This window comes from Megascapheus bottae, chromosome 2, assembly GCF_031878675.1.
Source record: "Megascapheus bottae isolate mThoBot1 chromosome 2, mThoBot2.hap1, whole genome shotgun sequence".
Taxonomy (NCBI): Eukaryota; Metazoa; Chordata; class Mammalia; order Rodentia; family Geomyidae; genus Megascapheus; species Megascapheus bottae.
Window position 1 is genome coordinate 85,137,303 of NC_143510.1, and position 14,470 is coordinate 85,151,772.

Here is a 14,470-nt window from a genome sequence, read left to right on the forward strand (position 1 = left end):
TCCTTGGATAGGTAGAGAAAGGAACACTAGATAATTGATAAAATTGGGAAGGTTTGATTTCTGTTTGGGGTGTGCGTGTGTGTGTGTGTGTGTGTGTGTGTGTGTGTGTGTGTGTGTGTGTGTATGTATGTGTGTCTATGTGTTTCCTACCTTGCCAGGGGCAGAGATTCTTAAGGAAAAAACAAAGAGAAATCTATGACCAAACTTTGCATTTATAATGCTATGTATATGTATGTGTATACGTTATTTGCCTGTATAATCTATAATAAGATCCCAGGCAGAAGGATCTGGTGACTGGGGAGCTGTGAGGCTGTAGCAAATGAACCATTCTTCCAGGCTCCGGCCCTATTGTCCCCTGCACAATTGCTTTCAGAATCCTCACCAGCCTCCTCCTCTATTGGGGAATTCTATGACTCTGCAGGAAGCTATGTGCCTTATCACTTCTGAAACAACATCATGGGACCAAGAGGTCACATTGTACCACAGAACCCAATCCCCGGGCCAGAGGCTCACATTCCAGGCCTTGTAAAGACTACATTTAGTTCTGAGGGTTCCAGGGGCAGGTGGCAGGCAGAATTGGGAGAGAAAGTCATCAAGGTCGATGACACAAACCTTTAGAAAGCCAGGACCCAATTTTCCAGTCAGGGCCTTCCTACCAAGCCTCAGAACCCCGCATCTTCACAGGGCAGTTGGCTTCTGGTTCAATTTTCTCTTCAGGGGGCCAGTGACTTGAACAGGCTCCTGGCATAGTAATAGCAATGTGCCATCTGCTTTGACTATAGTACTGTTGAAAGTCTGGCTACTCACAACCCAGGACTGGATATGAGGCACTGTCCACAGTCACTGCTCAGAAAATACTCACTGCTAATAGTAGTAGTAATAGTAATAGTAGTAACAAATCCTAGTACAGGAACTGGTACCCCTGGGAACTTGACATATGCAAAAACAAAGACTTGAGCCAGTTTATCCAAATCCTGCAATTAGTAAGAGACAGGATGGTAAAATAATCTCAGACTACCCAATTCAAGCAAAGTCATTACTCTTTCCCTTAAACAATCATTTGCCCACTGTGCTTACTGGCAGCTTGAAAAACCAAACATAAAGAAAACCTGATTTCACCCACAAAGCAAACCTTTTTCCAGTTGAGGAGAATGGGATCACATACCTTTCCCAATATCAAGTTAGCCACATGGCCCAGAGTTTTGGAACTCTATAACCAGTGCATCTTTCTAGAAAATTCTAGCCACTTTGCCAGAAAAGGAGAGACCCTACAACTTCACTTTTTGTTCCTCAGGAGAACTGCTTTGACCAACTATTTCCTCCTTACTTTATTATGGATGACACAGAAATATGTGACCAAGGTCAACTTCTCTGCATGAACAAGAGGTCATGGGGGTCACAGCTTCCACGGACCTTGCAAAGCATGATGGGGACAAACAGTGACTGCCTTGATCTACAAACATAATCCAAAGCCTAGAGTAACTGTATCCTTCCAAGAAAGAAAATAGTCCCATCACACACACACACACACACACACACACACACACACACACACACAGAGCAACAATATCACCAAAGGCGGGAGATGGTTCCCATGTTTTGTCCGGGGACCAGGGATAAGGCATTCACGTCACAAGTGTCCAATTGGAGAGTTCCTGCTGCTGCTATGAGTACTAAGGCCATTTCATAATGAAACCCATGCGGTGAGCTCCGTTTATTTTGAAACCATATTTGCTTATTTTGCAGACGTGATCAAAAGAACATCTAGAGTGCTTCCAGGGAGGCCCTTGAACCCTGATGTGCAGGAAAGCTTTCTCCAACTCCAGGAGCAGCTAGCAACAATAGTCCGTAAAAGTCAACTCTATCACTTGCCATTTCTCAATAGCAAGCATCACCACCAGCTCTTTGCAAGAGCTCTCACCAGTACCTCGGCTGGTTCAGAGGTGGGAGACTGGGAAGTAACCAACAAAGCAAAACAAAACAACAACAACAAAAATAAATAAATAAGAAACAGGAAAGGAACAATCCAGTAAACTTGAGTTTGTGAGTTGCAAATCTAAACTGTCCCTTTTACTTTACATTTGGTTACTGTGGATAGGTCCCTTGACTTTTCTGTGCCTCAGTTTCCATGTAAGTAAAATGATGTAAACAAACAGTGCCATCTCATACAGTGGTCCTCAAGACAGAATTGAAAAGAATAGTAAGCAAACAGGACACACAGAAAGTATTTGTAAGTTATATGCTATGGGAAAGATGGTTGCGTGTGAGCTTCCTGAGAACAGAAATCTTAATCACTTCTTTTTATCCCAGCAGGAAGAATAGAATCTGGCATGCCATCACAGATCAATTAATGCCAGTGGAATTTAACTTTGTGAACTGGACTGAGTGGAGTAAGCAGGAAGACTCTCCTGGAACCTGCTGTCAGCAGAGGAGGCCATTGCAACATTTCAGACTACAGCCTTGTAAGCGAAGCCCCCACTGGGCTGGAATACCCAGCCCCTGCCTATCAATCCATAAGGCTGGGGAGCTTTACCTTAATATTGCAGTTGTCATCAAGCAGTATATTTTCCAACTTCAAATCCCGATGGACCACGCCGTTCTGCAACAAGAAGACAGGAGAGCACTGAACTGGGAGCCACCAAAGGGATAACAGGAGAGAGGCGAGGAAGGAGGAAATGTCTGACAGATGAAAGAAATGCCCCAGCCCTGGTGGTCTTCACTTCCATCTTTCAGGGCTATGCTGGCTGTCAGGAAACTCCCCCGCCAGCGACCAGCGACAGGACAGCATTAGTCACTTGCTGTGTGGTTAAGGGAAAAATGACAGGAATCCTGGCTCCCCCAGAGCCTGTTTTGAGCAGCAGGGGGATGCTTTGTCGGGATGGGATTCTGCTGTGTAAAAGCAATTGCATCCCAGGCAGCCAGACCCTGTCTGTCTGAGAGACAGGATTCCCAGGCCAACAGCAGACTCCGGAGTGAGTAGCTCCCAGGCCTTGCTTGCTTCTGCCTGTCTGTTTTTCTGTCTGTACCTCCCATGCTGGGAAAGGGGGCCTGGACAAAATCTTCTCAGTCAAATGAAATGGACTCAAATCCATTCTGAGGGCAACCAAGGAACTTCCCCTTGAGCAGCTGGCGAGAAAGACTCTGAAAGTTCTTTTCTCACTCAGCATCAGGACTCAAGGCTGAGACTAAAACAGGTGACTGTGATACTATCGTGTGACCTTTACATTCAAACAAACCGTGGCAGGCTGAAGGCTAAACTGGTATCTTTTTCCACCTGTATTTCTACAACTCTCTTCCTCATCCACGTCCTTGTGATGAGCTTTGAATTCAGAAATGCACAGTCTTTCTAAAGGAGAGGTCTTAGCACAAGTAACCCAAGTTTAAACACGGGGTGCTGTTTGGTTCAGTTATGACACTCCTGAGTCTCTCTTTTGTGTGCTCATATGTACTAGGTTGGCACTTTGTCACTTAAGCACAGCTCCACTTCCAGTTTTTAGCTGGTTATTTGGAGCTGAGAGTCTCACAGACTTTTCTAAGCTCAGGCTGGCTTCAACCCATGATCCTAAGATCTCAACTTCCTGAGTAGCTAGAATGATCGATCTAAGACACCAGCACCTGGCTACATTCCTGGTTTTCATAATAAGGTACAATGAGTCTAAGAAAATATCATTCATCTGGAATCCACGTTTGCATGCTTTAAGTAATAAAAACACAGTCTGCAGCCCTTGATAATGACACCTGAGGATCAACTAGAACAAAGCGCGAGGTCTGAGTTATGGGGGTCCACAGAGAGGTCACATACTACTCACACGGGGTAAGCACTTGGGATTTGAACAATGGCGATTTTCTTCTTTGTAATTTATAAAAATCTCCACACATGCTACAAAGAACAGATTTCATTTTTCTGAAAGGAAAAGCATGGGTGTCCAGCAAACCAACTGTGGTGGGACCTGCAGACCGGGCACACGGTGGTACCTTGTGACAGTAATGCACGGCGGAGACGATCTGCCGGAAGAAGTGTCTGGTCTCCCTCTCGCTCAGGCGTCGCCGCTCACTGATGTAATCATACAGCTCCCCTTTGCTGGCATATTCCATGATGATCACGATCTTATCTTTGTTCTCAAACACTGGAGAGGTGGAGGGGGGGACAATCAACAAATACCCTGTTAGCCCAGCAAGTTCAACTTCGGATGGCAGGGTGCAGGGAAGATGATGGAGACGTCAAGAGTGGCCTAGGGGGTGGACAGCGTCACAGGTGGCTGTATTCCCCATCGTGACTTGGACACAGTCATCAGCAAGAAGGGCAATGTCAGCATCACTATGGTGACCGGAGGTCCCATTGAGGAAAATGTAGTTCTTTTCTGACTGCCTCTGCAACATCATTTCTCACCTCTGCCCATCAGTCCAACTCTCCTATGCATAAGATAGTGGGTAATAATCATATACGATGATCATTTATTGTCTATTTCCCCCACCTCTTTGGGGGGAAGGATTGAATTCAGAGCATCATGCTTCCTAGACAAGTGCTCTATCATGTGAACTACCACATCCCACCTCTGGTCCTTTTAGTTCAAGACAAGGTTGTCTGCTTTTGCTTGACTATGATCCTCCTACCTCTACCTCTTGAGTAGCTGGGATTACAAACATGAGCCATTAAGCCTAGCCATCTATGAAGCATCTGACTCAAAACTATCCAGACTTCCCCTCTCACTCAAAATAGAACCCATTGCTTATTAACATGGTCCGTCAAGTCCTGCACGCAATCCATGGGTCTCTCTTGGCCTGATTTCATTTCTATTCTGTGAATTCATTTACTGTGTCTCCCTGACTCAAATGTCAATTCGGGCTGGTCTATTACACCCACTGAATCATGCCCAGCATACAGAATTGTGTATGGCATACCGGAGGAGCTTAGTTAATATGAAATGAGGAAACTCAAACTCTACGAATTCCTATCAGACAATAATAAACCATCACATCGCACTTCTTATATACCAGGCTCCTCATACAAGGTGCAAACTCATCCAAATCTTACAGCAAACCACCAGGGAAGTATCTGTCATTGTACCACTTGAAAACAAAATGAGGAAACCAAGGCATGTGGAGATTCTGAGCTGCAGTGAAGCTCCAAAGTCCAAGTGCAAAACTACTGGCTGTGTCTTACAATCCCATACACACTCATGTGCACACTCATTCATACACACACACACACACACACACACACACACACACACACACACACAGAGAGCTATCTCTCACCTACCTGCTCTCCTCTCTCCTCTCATCTGCCTTCCCGTGACATGGAAACTCTAATTCACAGGTTGCACCTGACGACACTTCTATATCAACTGCCTGCTGCCTCTCACATACTAGTTAATACTTAAGTCACAAGGACTTCCTAATGGTGCCAACTTCTTTCCTGTATTATATGTCCACTCCCCCAGCCTGAACTGTGAACCGAGACAGGAAACCTTCATTTGTAAATCAAATATTCCTAACTAGGACTCCTAGCTCTGTCTCTTAATGGCTGTGTGATGTTGGTTTCCCTCTCTAAGCCTCAGTTTACACAACTATAAAAAGTGAATAGAGGGCCGGGAGTTTGGCCTAGTGGTTAAAGTGCTTGCCTAGCATGCGTAAAGACCCGGATTCGATTCCTTGGTCCCACATACATAGAAAAAAGCAAGAAGTGGAGCTGAGGCTCAAGTGGTAGAGTTCTAGCCTTGAGAAAGTCCAAGGACATTGCTCAGGCCCTGAGCTCAAGCCCAGGACTGGCGAAAAAAAAAAAAAGTGAACGGAATTCCTAGGTGCTTCTTAGAATGCCTGGGGGAATTATTGACAGCAGGAAAGGTAAGTGTTTACAGCGAAGCCAGACCATACTCAATAATGTTAACAATTACTGCTGCTGTCAGTATTATTGGACACACAATGGGATAGAAATAGGTACATGACACTCACTGGGATCTGGGACCTTCCCTAGGCCTGGGTCCCCTGGGTCCCAGACACTGTCACTAGCCACTAGAGCCTCAGCATCCACCCCACTCCCCGCCACACATATACGCACCCCTTCCTCCCCACTCCAGTTCCTTTTTGGCTCCTTCAAGTCCAGCCAAACCCTTCTGATAAAATGAAGGAGGGAAAGCAGGAAAGAGGAGGAGGAACTGCCAGATAAAATTGGCTGCCCCTGCGTCTGCTGCCCTGGATATACCCTGCCGCTCTGGCTCCCACCAGGATTTAGCCTGGTATGGACTTCGCATTAACAGCAAACTTTGGAAACTGGAAAGGCTGCCTCGGGAAGTGTGGCTCCTGCTCCAAACTTGATGGAGTGGTGCACTCTGGAGAAGCAGCAAGTTTTCTCATTTTAAATGAGGGTAGAACAAAGGCAGGGGTATAAACAAAGACCTCACACCCTCTGGTGTGAGGCTGCCCCATCCTTAAAAGGAACCCAGGCTGCTGACCTGTCAAGGGAGGTCTAGTCACTTGCCTGAGGTGGATACAAGGACTGTTCCAGTGATGGATTTTCCTCTTCTCAACTGGCTGACTTGGCACCATGGAGACAGGGCACGATTCAGTTCCATAATACCCAATACAACCAACAGTTCTCCATGCAGCTTCCATTAGGAAGGTCTAGTAGATTCTCCCTCTAAGGCACGTCCCAAGGCCATGCACTTGTGCCTCCCTCACAAGGCTGGCAAGTGGGTCTCCACCTTCCTCTCTCACCTCCATGCTCACTGTATAGTGTGAGGGCTCTGGACAGCACCCCAGGCTCATTCTCCAGAGTGTTCCCCACAAAACCATCCTGGGGAGAAAACATGCCATGACCAAGCACAGGTAGGATGCTTGGGAAATGCCCAGTTCTAAACATGTCTGCTCTTGTCCTTCACTCAGTTCTACAGGTAAACTGTGCCACATGCATATTCCTGTTGACACCAAGAACAGATCAGGACTCAGCCAGGGAAATCCTGGATGAATGAAAGGACATGTGAGTGACAAAATCACCTCTCCTTATCGTGGCTGAGCAGCCTGTCCAGTCAAGCCTGGCTCTGGGACACCATCTCTCACCCTCACAGGAAGCCACCAAGACTCATAACTATAGCCTTAAATACAACCTGACAGGAGCTACATGCGATTGCTCAGTTTTAGACCTGAAGCAAAATGACTCATCCTGGTGGCTATGTGGTGTTTAAAGTGTTTTTTAGCTGTCCCTCAACATCAGTAACATGTATTGTAGGCCTACTATGTGCCAGCACTGGGAGAAGAATCTGCCTGAGTGCAGCAAGTTCACAATACTTTCCATGGCCATAGAGGGAGAGGCCATGCCAGAACTGGGCTGACTGTAACTTCCAGCTCTCAGCTATTCTATTACCATTCCGTGTATAATAATCAACCCCTCACTTCATTCTCCTCCCCAGGCCAATGAGGCTGAAGCTTTCCACACACAGGGAGCACTCCATCCACACCATGCCTTGGCCAAGGTTCAATGCACAGAAGCTATTCCCCTTCCCATTCCTTCACCTGCCTCTGGGGCAAAACAAAATCCTTAAGAGTTCTTCTCCTTGCCAGCGAGTGTCCTTTAAAACATGCCACGCCTGTTGCGGAATCACAGCATTTTCAAGAAGGAAGTGATCACCTATTATTTTTTTTTTCCAGAATAACCAGACATGTTAGTGCATAAGAACAAAGCCTTGGGAGCCCACACTGAAGACTAACCAGTTTCTGCAACTTCAGCCCAGGGCCCCCCTGCCCATGGTTTAGGCCCACTGTTAGCCAGTGAGGTGGCAGGAACATTCTCAGCCATTCTTTTGGCAAAAAATGGGCCCCTTCCCCCGGGCACTTTTACAACTGGTTATTTATAAGCCCAGAAATCTTGTCTGTGTTTATGTTATTAGTCACTAAGCAAAACTTATTTTCCACCACTTGGGAAGGGTTTCCTTTCTGAAAAATGAAAGCTTGTGTCTCTTGGCCAGACGGTTTTACCCAGAAGGTCAGTGGCTCCAGAGTGGTAAGGAAAACTATGGCCCTTGACATGCCAGGCCTACCAGGAAACTGAATGCCATGAATAGAAACTTAGCTCAGCCTGGACTGCCTACAGCACTGGGCCAAGGCCATGTGGCCCAAATCCTTAAAAGCAACGAACTTTCATAAAGCACCTACTGTGTGGGTGCCATTGGGGATCATGAAAGAAGACTACCAGTGGGGAGAAGGAGAGAAGGAATAACAGAAGAACTTCCAGCCACTGCCAGAGGCCAAGGAATAAAAGAAGAACAAGAAGAGGACAATGAACGACACACCAAGGCCTTGAATTTCCCCCTAGGAGATACTGGACCATCAGACATGTGACCAAACATTCCCAAGAATAATCGAAAAGATAAAAAAGCAAGAGCCAGGGTGGTACCCAAGATCCTGTGCCTGTTCAGGGTTTGCATTTCCCCAAGAGACTTCCCATTTCCCCAAGAGACTTCCCATTTCCCCAAGAGACTTCCCAGATTGAATGTAAGCCTGTAACATTGTTGAATTTTGCCATTTCGGAAGTAAAAAAGAAACAGAACATACAGTATCTACTCTTGTGACTGGCTCTAACAGTCCAATGTAATGTTTGTGAGACTAATCCATCCAGCCATGCCTAGTTTAAGACGGCCCGTTATCACAGCTGTAGAGTATTCCATTGTGTGATGCTATCTCGATTTGTTCATCCATTGGACTGCTGATTTGATATTAGTGGTCTGCATTTGAAGTATCAGTATGAAGAGTATTGCCATGGGCAATACGCAGGCCTGCCCCTCCCTCCCCCCCCCCCCTCTCTCTCTCTCTCTGCTGTTGCTGGGGGTTTTAGTGTGGCATAGTCATCAATGTCTGTAATCCCAGCTACTCTGTTCTGAGGTCAGCGAGGTCAAAAAAAGAAAAAAAAAGCACTCACCAGCACCTGTTTTCCCTCCTTGCCCTGTCCTATGTAAAGGTTTTCCGTCTCTAAATGGAGACCCCTCATGGCCTTCTCTGAAAATGCCTTTGTACCAGCCTCTTTGAAGCTTTGAGCATTTTGCTAGGTGTCAAGCAAATACAAGGGCAGCAGAAGACACAGTTTTCTCTTTCAAGGAGTTCTTGGTTGGAAATGACTAGGAGTTATACATTAATCCAAGAGCTAACCTGTATAATCCAGACTTCCAGTACCTACATGAGACAAGCCTCCATGTCCTGGAAAAGATTCCTAGAGAAAGTGGACCATCCCAGATATCTTACATTTGGATTGAATAAGCTAAATTTACCATTATTTCTGCATATCCCAAACTGCCAAACTCTGACCCTTTTCCCTCTACCAAACTCTCAAGCTTTTTCTTCCTCATTCTTCCCAACTTGAATTATTTTTCTGGATTTGTTTGTTTTCCATTTCAAAGGGACAGTGGGGACTGGTTGCTATAGCAATGGCTACTTCTCCAAATTAATCCTGAATTTCATCAGATGTTTGCTCTGATGGTCTAGTTCTGCCTCTGATTGTCTGACTTTCCCAACCACACTAATTACCCATCTCCTAATAATTCCCTCCTGCTGTCCTCAAGGTTAACAGCACAACTTGTACAACATGACAGAATGTGCATTATAAAAACAAGGCTCTGGCCTGGGAGAAATGAGAGACCACTCTGCAGCCTAATTAAATAATTTAGCCAATACAGGATTTATTCTTCAAAAGTATCCTCTCCAGAACTAAACATCAAATACTTCAGGGGCTTCCAGCTTCTGTTTTCTGGAGTCTAGAAGCCCTGTGCAGTGAGGGTGAGAAAATTCAACCAGACTGGCAGTGAGGTGGTCAGAGATGAATCATTCTTTGTGTTTCCTGGTTTGGACAATACCAAATTTCTTAGTTCACCCATTGTCTTCATAAACCAAAACATTCTATTGGATGCTGGTTGGCATACCATGAAGAACCATAGCCAGCCTCGCCACCCACAACCAGCAGTGGGCTTCAAAAGTACAGAAGAAATGGAAAGTGTGAACACAACCTTTGGAAGTTGGGTGTCAAAGGCCCACTAAAAATTGCTCACTCAATTTCTAATACTAATGGAGGATTTAACGGATATTGAGTCCTAGGAAGGAAGTGGGCAAATCCAAGACAGAGGTGCAAGTCCTAGGAAGGCTGGAGAAGAAAAACAAAACAAAACAAAACAAAAAAAACCAGGACGGAGAGAGGAGCTATAAGAAAGAAGTTCAAGGACACTAAATTACAAGCCGTTGAACTCCATCCTGCTTCTACCATTACCACAATGTTTTCAGGGGACCCAGTCATAACTCTTAAGATGAAATGGGCGCCATGGAGCATCATGACATACTCACCATCTGTACCTTACAGTCTCCCTGGTCATCCCCCTCTACTTCCATCTCCATCTTCCTGTCTCATACATACATAAACCTGAACCTGAGTCTCAGTAACTGATCAGAACCTCTCACACCTACCTGCCCCCCACACACGGCTGCAGCAATGGTTCTTGAACTTGATGCAGGGAACTGAAAAAAAATGGATGTCAGAGATGTACAGCTCTTGTCTAGCAGGTACAAGGCCCAGATTTCTATCCTTAGCACTGCATGAAAAGATGAGTTAAAATTTTAAAAAAAAAAAAAATATATATATATATATGCTCTCCCAATTCCAAGAGCAGTAGCGTCGAAATCCTTGTAGGCACACAACTTGGTTTCTCTGAGAGCTCTGCTGTTAGCTCAGCCACCTGGCCAAGCTGGGAAGCCAGGCCTAGCAGTGACCACTGCCTGACCCATCAAGGATTGTTGACCCAATTCTGAAGACCAATTCTCACCTGCCTCATGGGGCATCAAAGAGCTCTTGGAGTCAGGCTCTCCTCAGGTGTAATCTAGGCTGTGCCACTTTGGCAAGAGAATTAGCCTTTCTGTGCCTAAGTGTCTTCACCTGCTAAAACAAAACCTCTACCTGTCTCCCACTATGCAACACATAGCAGCAATAAGAATGTGAAGAGGAGCTGGCTGTGACAACCCGGCAGCAGGTCTTAATGTAAGAAAGGGGTCAAGACTTGGGATCTGAATTCACAGAATCCACACCAGGACCAACACTTACCTCTTCAAGATATGTGTTATGCATGGTGGAAAGAGGTGGGAGAATGGTAAAGATGGTGAACTAACATGGGCCCTTGCATAGTCCAAGCAAGAGCCGAGCCAACAGCAACCTGGCTCCCTTTACCACGGTCTCCACTTCAGGTCAATCCCAAGGCCCCAGTGCATGGATCAACCAACTAGAGGAGCCTACTACTGACAGAGACTGTAGCATGAAGCAGCACAAATTCCCCGAGCAGATTCTGCAGGTTAAAGTGACAGCTCATCCAGGCCCCCTTCCATGTCTACATCTCTCTGTTGGACAAGATTATCAGAGAAACCCTCTTCCATATTCTCTGAGCCCTCCTAAACAGACACAATGACTGCCTTAATCAGGCAAGCCATCTCAGTCCCTTCTCAATAGGCCCTACATTAAATGCAGTACAGTTCTTTTTTTTTTCTCTTTAAAAAAAATTTGCTTCAAGTACAAGTGGTATTATTTAAGGCACTGAAAAATATTGAATTCCAGGAAACCCAAGAGGGTGAGGCAGGACAGCCAGGAGTAGCATTCATTTTTTTAGTTGTTTTATTTCTAATCTCTGGCCTCTAGAAGAAGAAGAAAGAAAAAACACGACTTGGGTGTAATCAAATAAAAACAATGAAAATTATACACATGAAGGTCAAATAGCTAACTTCATAGCAAACTCATTAGAAATGCGGCTGGACAAACTCACAGGCAAAGAGCTTGTTACTGTAATTAAAAGGGAAGAGAATTCTGGGCCTGGCTTATAAATGAGGTGAGTCCCCTTTCATTTAGGTCCAGTCTTGAGCGACTTTGTAGGGAACTTGTGAATCTAGCAGCAAGAAGTATCTGTTTAAAGGTTCTGCAATTTGCCCTGGGTTCAGCGGAGTAAACAGAAGGATAATATCCTTCATTGCCAAGTTCAACAAACAGGCCCTAGGTCTCTGGGGAGGGCATAAACCAAATGGCTAATGATGTCGACCCAAGGTGTCACCCACTGCCCCTCATGACTGCTGCCAGACACATATTCTGGAATCCACTGATAACAATCCGATCCAGACAAACCCCACAGCAAGGTTCTCACACTCTTAGTCCAAGAAGTATGAAAGTCAGTCCATGCTTCTTAGCCTGATCAACACATTAGAATTCTCAACGGTGACACTCCAGCATAACCATGCTTTAGAAATTCCTCATGAGAGTCCAGTGTGGACCTAGCATTTAAAACTCACAGATCTGAAAGCTAAGGCTCCAGTTATTTCTCCTATAACTTCCTGATAGAACTTTCTGCTCAAGAGCTGGATGCTGGTGGCTCATGCCTGTATAATCCTAACTATTCAGGCAGCTGCGACCTGAAGATTGTGGTTCAAAGCTAGCTCTGGTGGGAAAATCTGTGAAACTCTTTGTCTCCAATAAAACTGTGCAGAAAAAAATCCAGAAGTGGTGCTATGGCTCAAATGGAAAAGCACTAGCCTTGAGCAGAAACTCAGGGACAACACCCCAGCAGCCCTGAATTCAAGCTCCAAGACTGGCACAAAAAATAAATAAATAAATAATAAAAGTCTCTACTCCAGCCAGAAAAGACTGCTTTCTCATTCCTAAATATTACATCAAGAATAGTCAATATCAGCCAGGTGCTCAAGCCTGTAATCCTAGCTACTCAGGAGGCTGAGATCTGAGGATCGAAGTTCAAAGCCAGCCCCGGCACTAAAGAACCTCAAGAACTTCACAAAACAAAAAACAAAAAACAACAACAACAAAAAAAGAGCCTTACAATCTTTAGGGGCTTTAATTCAACATGCTAGGTTTATTTATTTTTTACTAGTCTTGGGCTTGAACTCGGCCTGAGTATTGCCCTTTGAGCCCCTTTGTGCTCAAGGCTAGCACTCTGCCACGTAAGCCACAGTACCACTTCCGGATTTTTCCATAATTAATTGAAGATAAGAGCGTCACAGACTTTCCTGCCCAGAATGGTTTCAAACCATGATCCTCAGATCTCTACCTCTTCAGTGGCTAGGATTATAAGCATGAGCCACCGATCCTCAGATCTCTACCTCTTCAGTGGCTAGGATTACAAGCATGAGCCACCAGAGCCGGTGCAGCATACTGTTTTTGATCAATGTCACCTCTTCTAATCATCCTCCTCTCCAAACCCCACCACTCCCCTCCAGGTACCTGGGTCCATTTTCACACATGTACATGGAATAATATGACTATATTTGCCCATCCTTCTTCTCTCCATGAGTCTTCCCCTCCGCTTGATCTCTCTCTCACACATACAACATATATAGTGTTCAATATATTTTTTTTTCCAAAACAACTGATAATGAATGAATGAACAAACAAGCAAATACTGAAAACTGTAGGTATTACTAATGAGCATGGATCTTGTTAGATGTCAGCTATTCTGATCATAGTAAATTTTGCTGATTGAGAACCCTGGATTAGCCCACTACAGGCAAAGAGATAGAAATGGCTGCCGCTATCTCTAAAAAATGTATGCAGGAAATGTGGTGCCACTTTGGTTTCTACCTTGCTACAGAAGAGTTTCTCTAACACCATGGTTCTCACGCTTGAGTGTACAGCCACTGGATCCCAACAATGCTGGTTCTGCTCATCCTGGGTCTCCCTTTGAGAACCCACTGCCCAGATGTATCATTCAGGAAGCTGGAAGTCTTGCCATTCTATTTCCCAAGGGCAGAGGGTGGAATAGTCAAACTCTGATTCCTAGATCCACTACTGGACTCTGCAGAAACATCTTCCACAGCCCACAGCTCTGGCCACAGTATGGAAGACAGGCTTTTCCACAGACACCCCTGACTTGATTTCTCCTCTGTTCTGGATTTTTAAAGACCCTGACTTGATGTCTCCTCTTTCACCTTCAGGTCTTGCCAGACTGGGGGTTGGGGGACAGGCTGAGGTTTTCCTAGCATGCTGTGTAACAAAAGTGGGTAGTCCTTGAATTTTGTTAGGTTGGAGCTCCTAAGCTTTCAAAGAGGGAAGGGGGGGTTGAGAAAATTTGCTTTTGATGTTTGAACTCAGCCTGAAATCAAAACCTCAGGCAAACCTTTTTATCTCTTCCATCCCAGGCAACCAAGTTGAAAGCTTCCAGCAGGCACTTCCTTCTCAGCGTATTCCTCCCCACCCCCCCCCCCATATTGCCAATTACCTCCCTGCTGAGTGAATGGAATTCTTTTGAGGGATCACACCTCTGAGATGCTGTGGGAGATTTCTGTCTGCTCTCCTGATTGGGTTACCCTAGAATTTCACACAACACAGCCTGTGTCTGGCCCCTTATTGACTTTGCCTTAGAAGTCAATGATGGCTTGCCTCTAACTTTGAGTTGACAAATTTGAGAGTAAATCACCTTCACCCCATGGGTCACTCAGACAGAGAACCCCG

The 14,470-nt window shown here is 45.4% G+C and overlaps 1 protein-coding gene across 1 annotated transcript in view; it reads right to left on the reverse strand.

The window, feature by feature from the left end:
* Nuak1 (NUAK family kinase 1) overlaps positions 1-14,470 on the reverse strand; it is a 66,741-nt gene that overhangs the window by 16,316 nt on the left and 35,955 nt on the right. Inside the window, exons 3-4 of the mRNA XM_090328557.1 lie at positions 3,976-4,127; positions 2,534-2,599 (exon numbers count right to left, since the gene is read on the reverse strand). Coding sequence (XP_090184683.1) covers positions 2,534-2,599; positions 3,976-4,127 — 218 coding nt within the window. The remainder of the gene's footprint in view (positions 1-2,533; positions 2,600-3,975; positions 4,128-14,470) is intronic.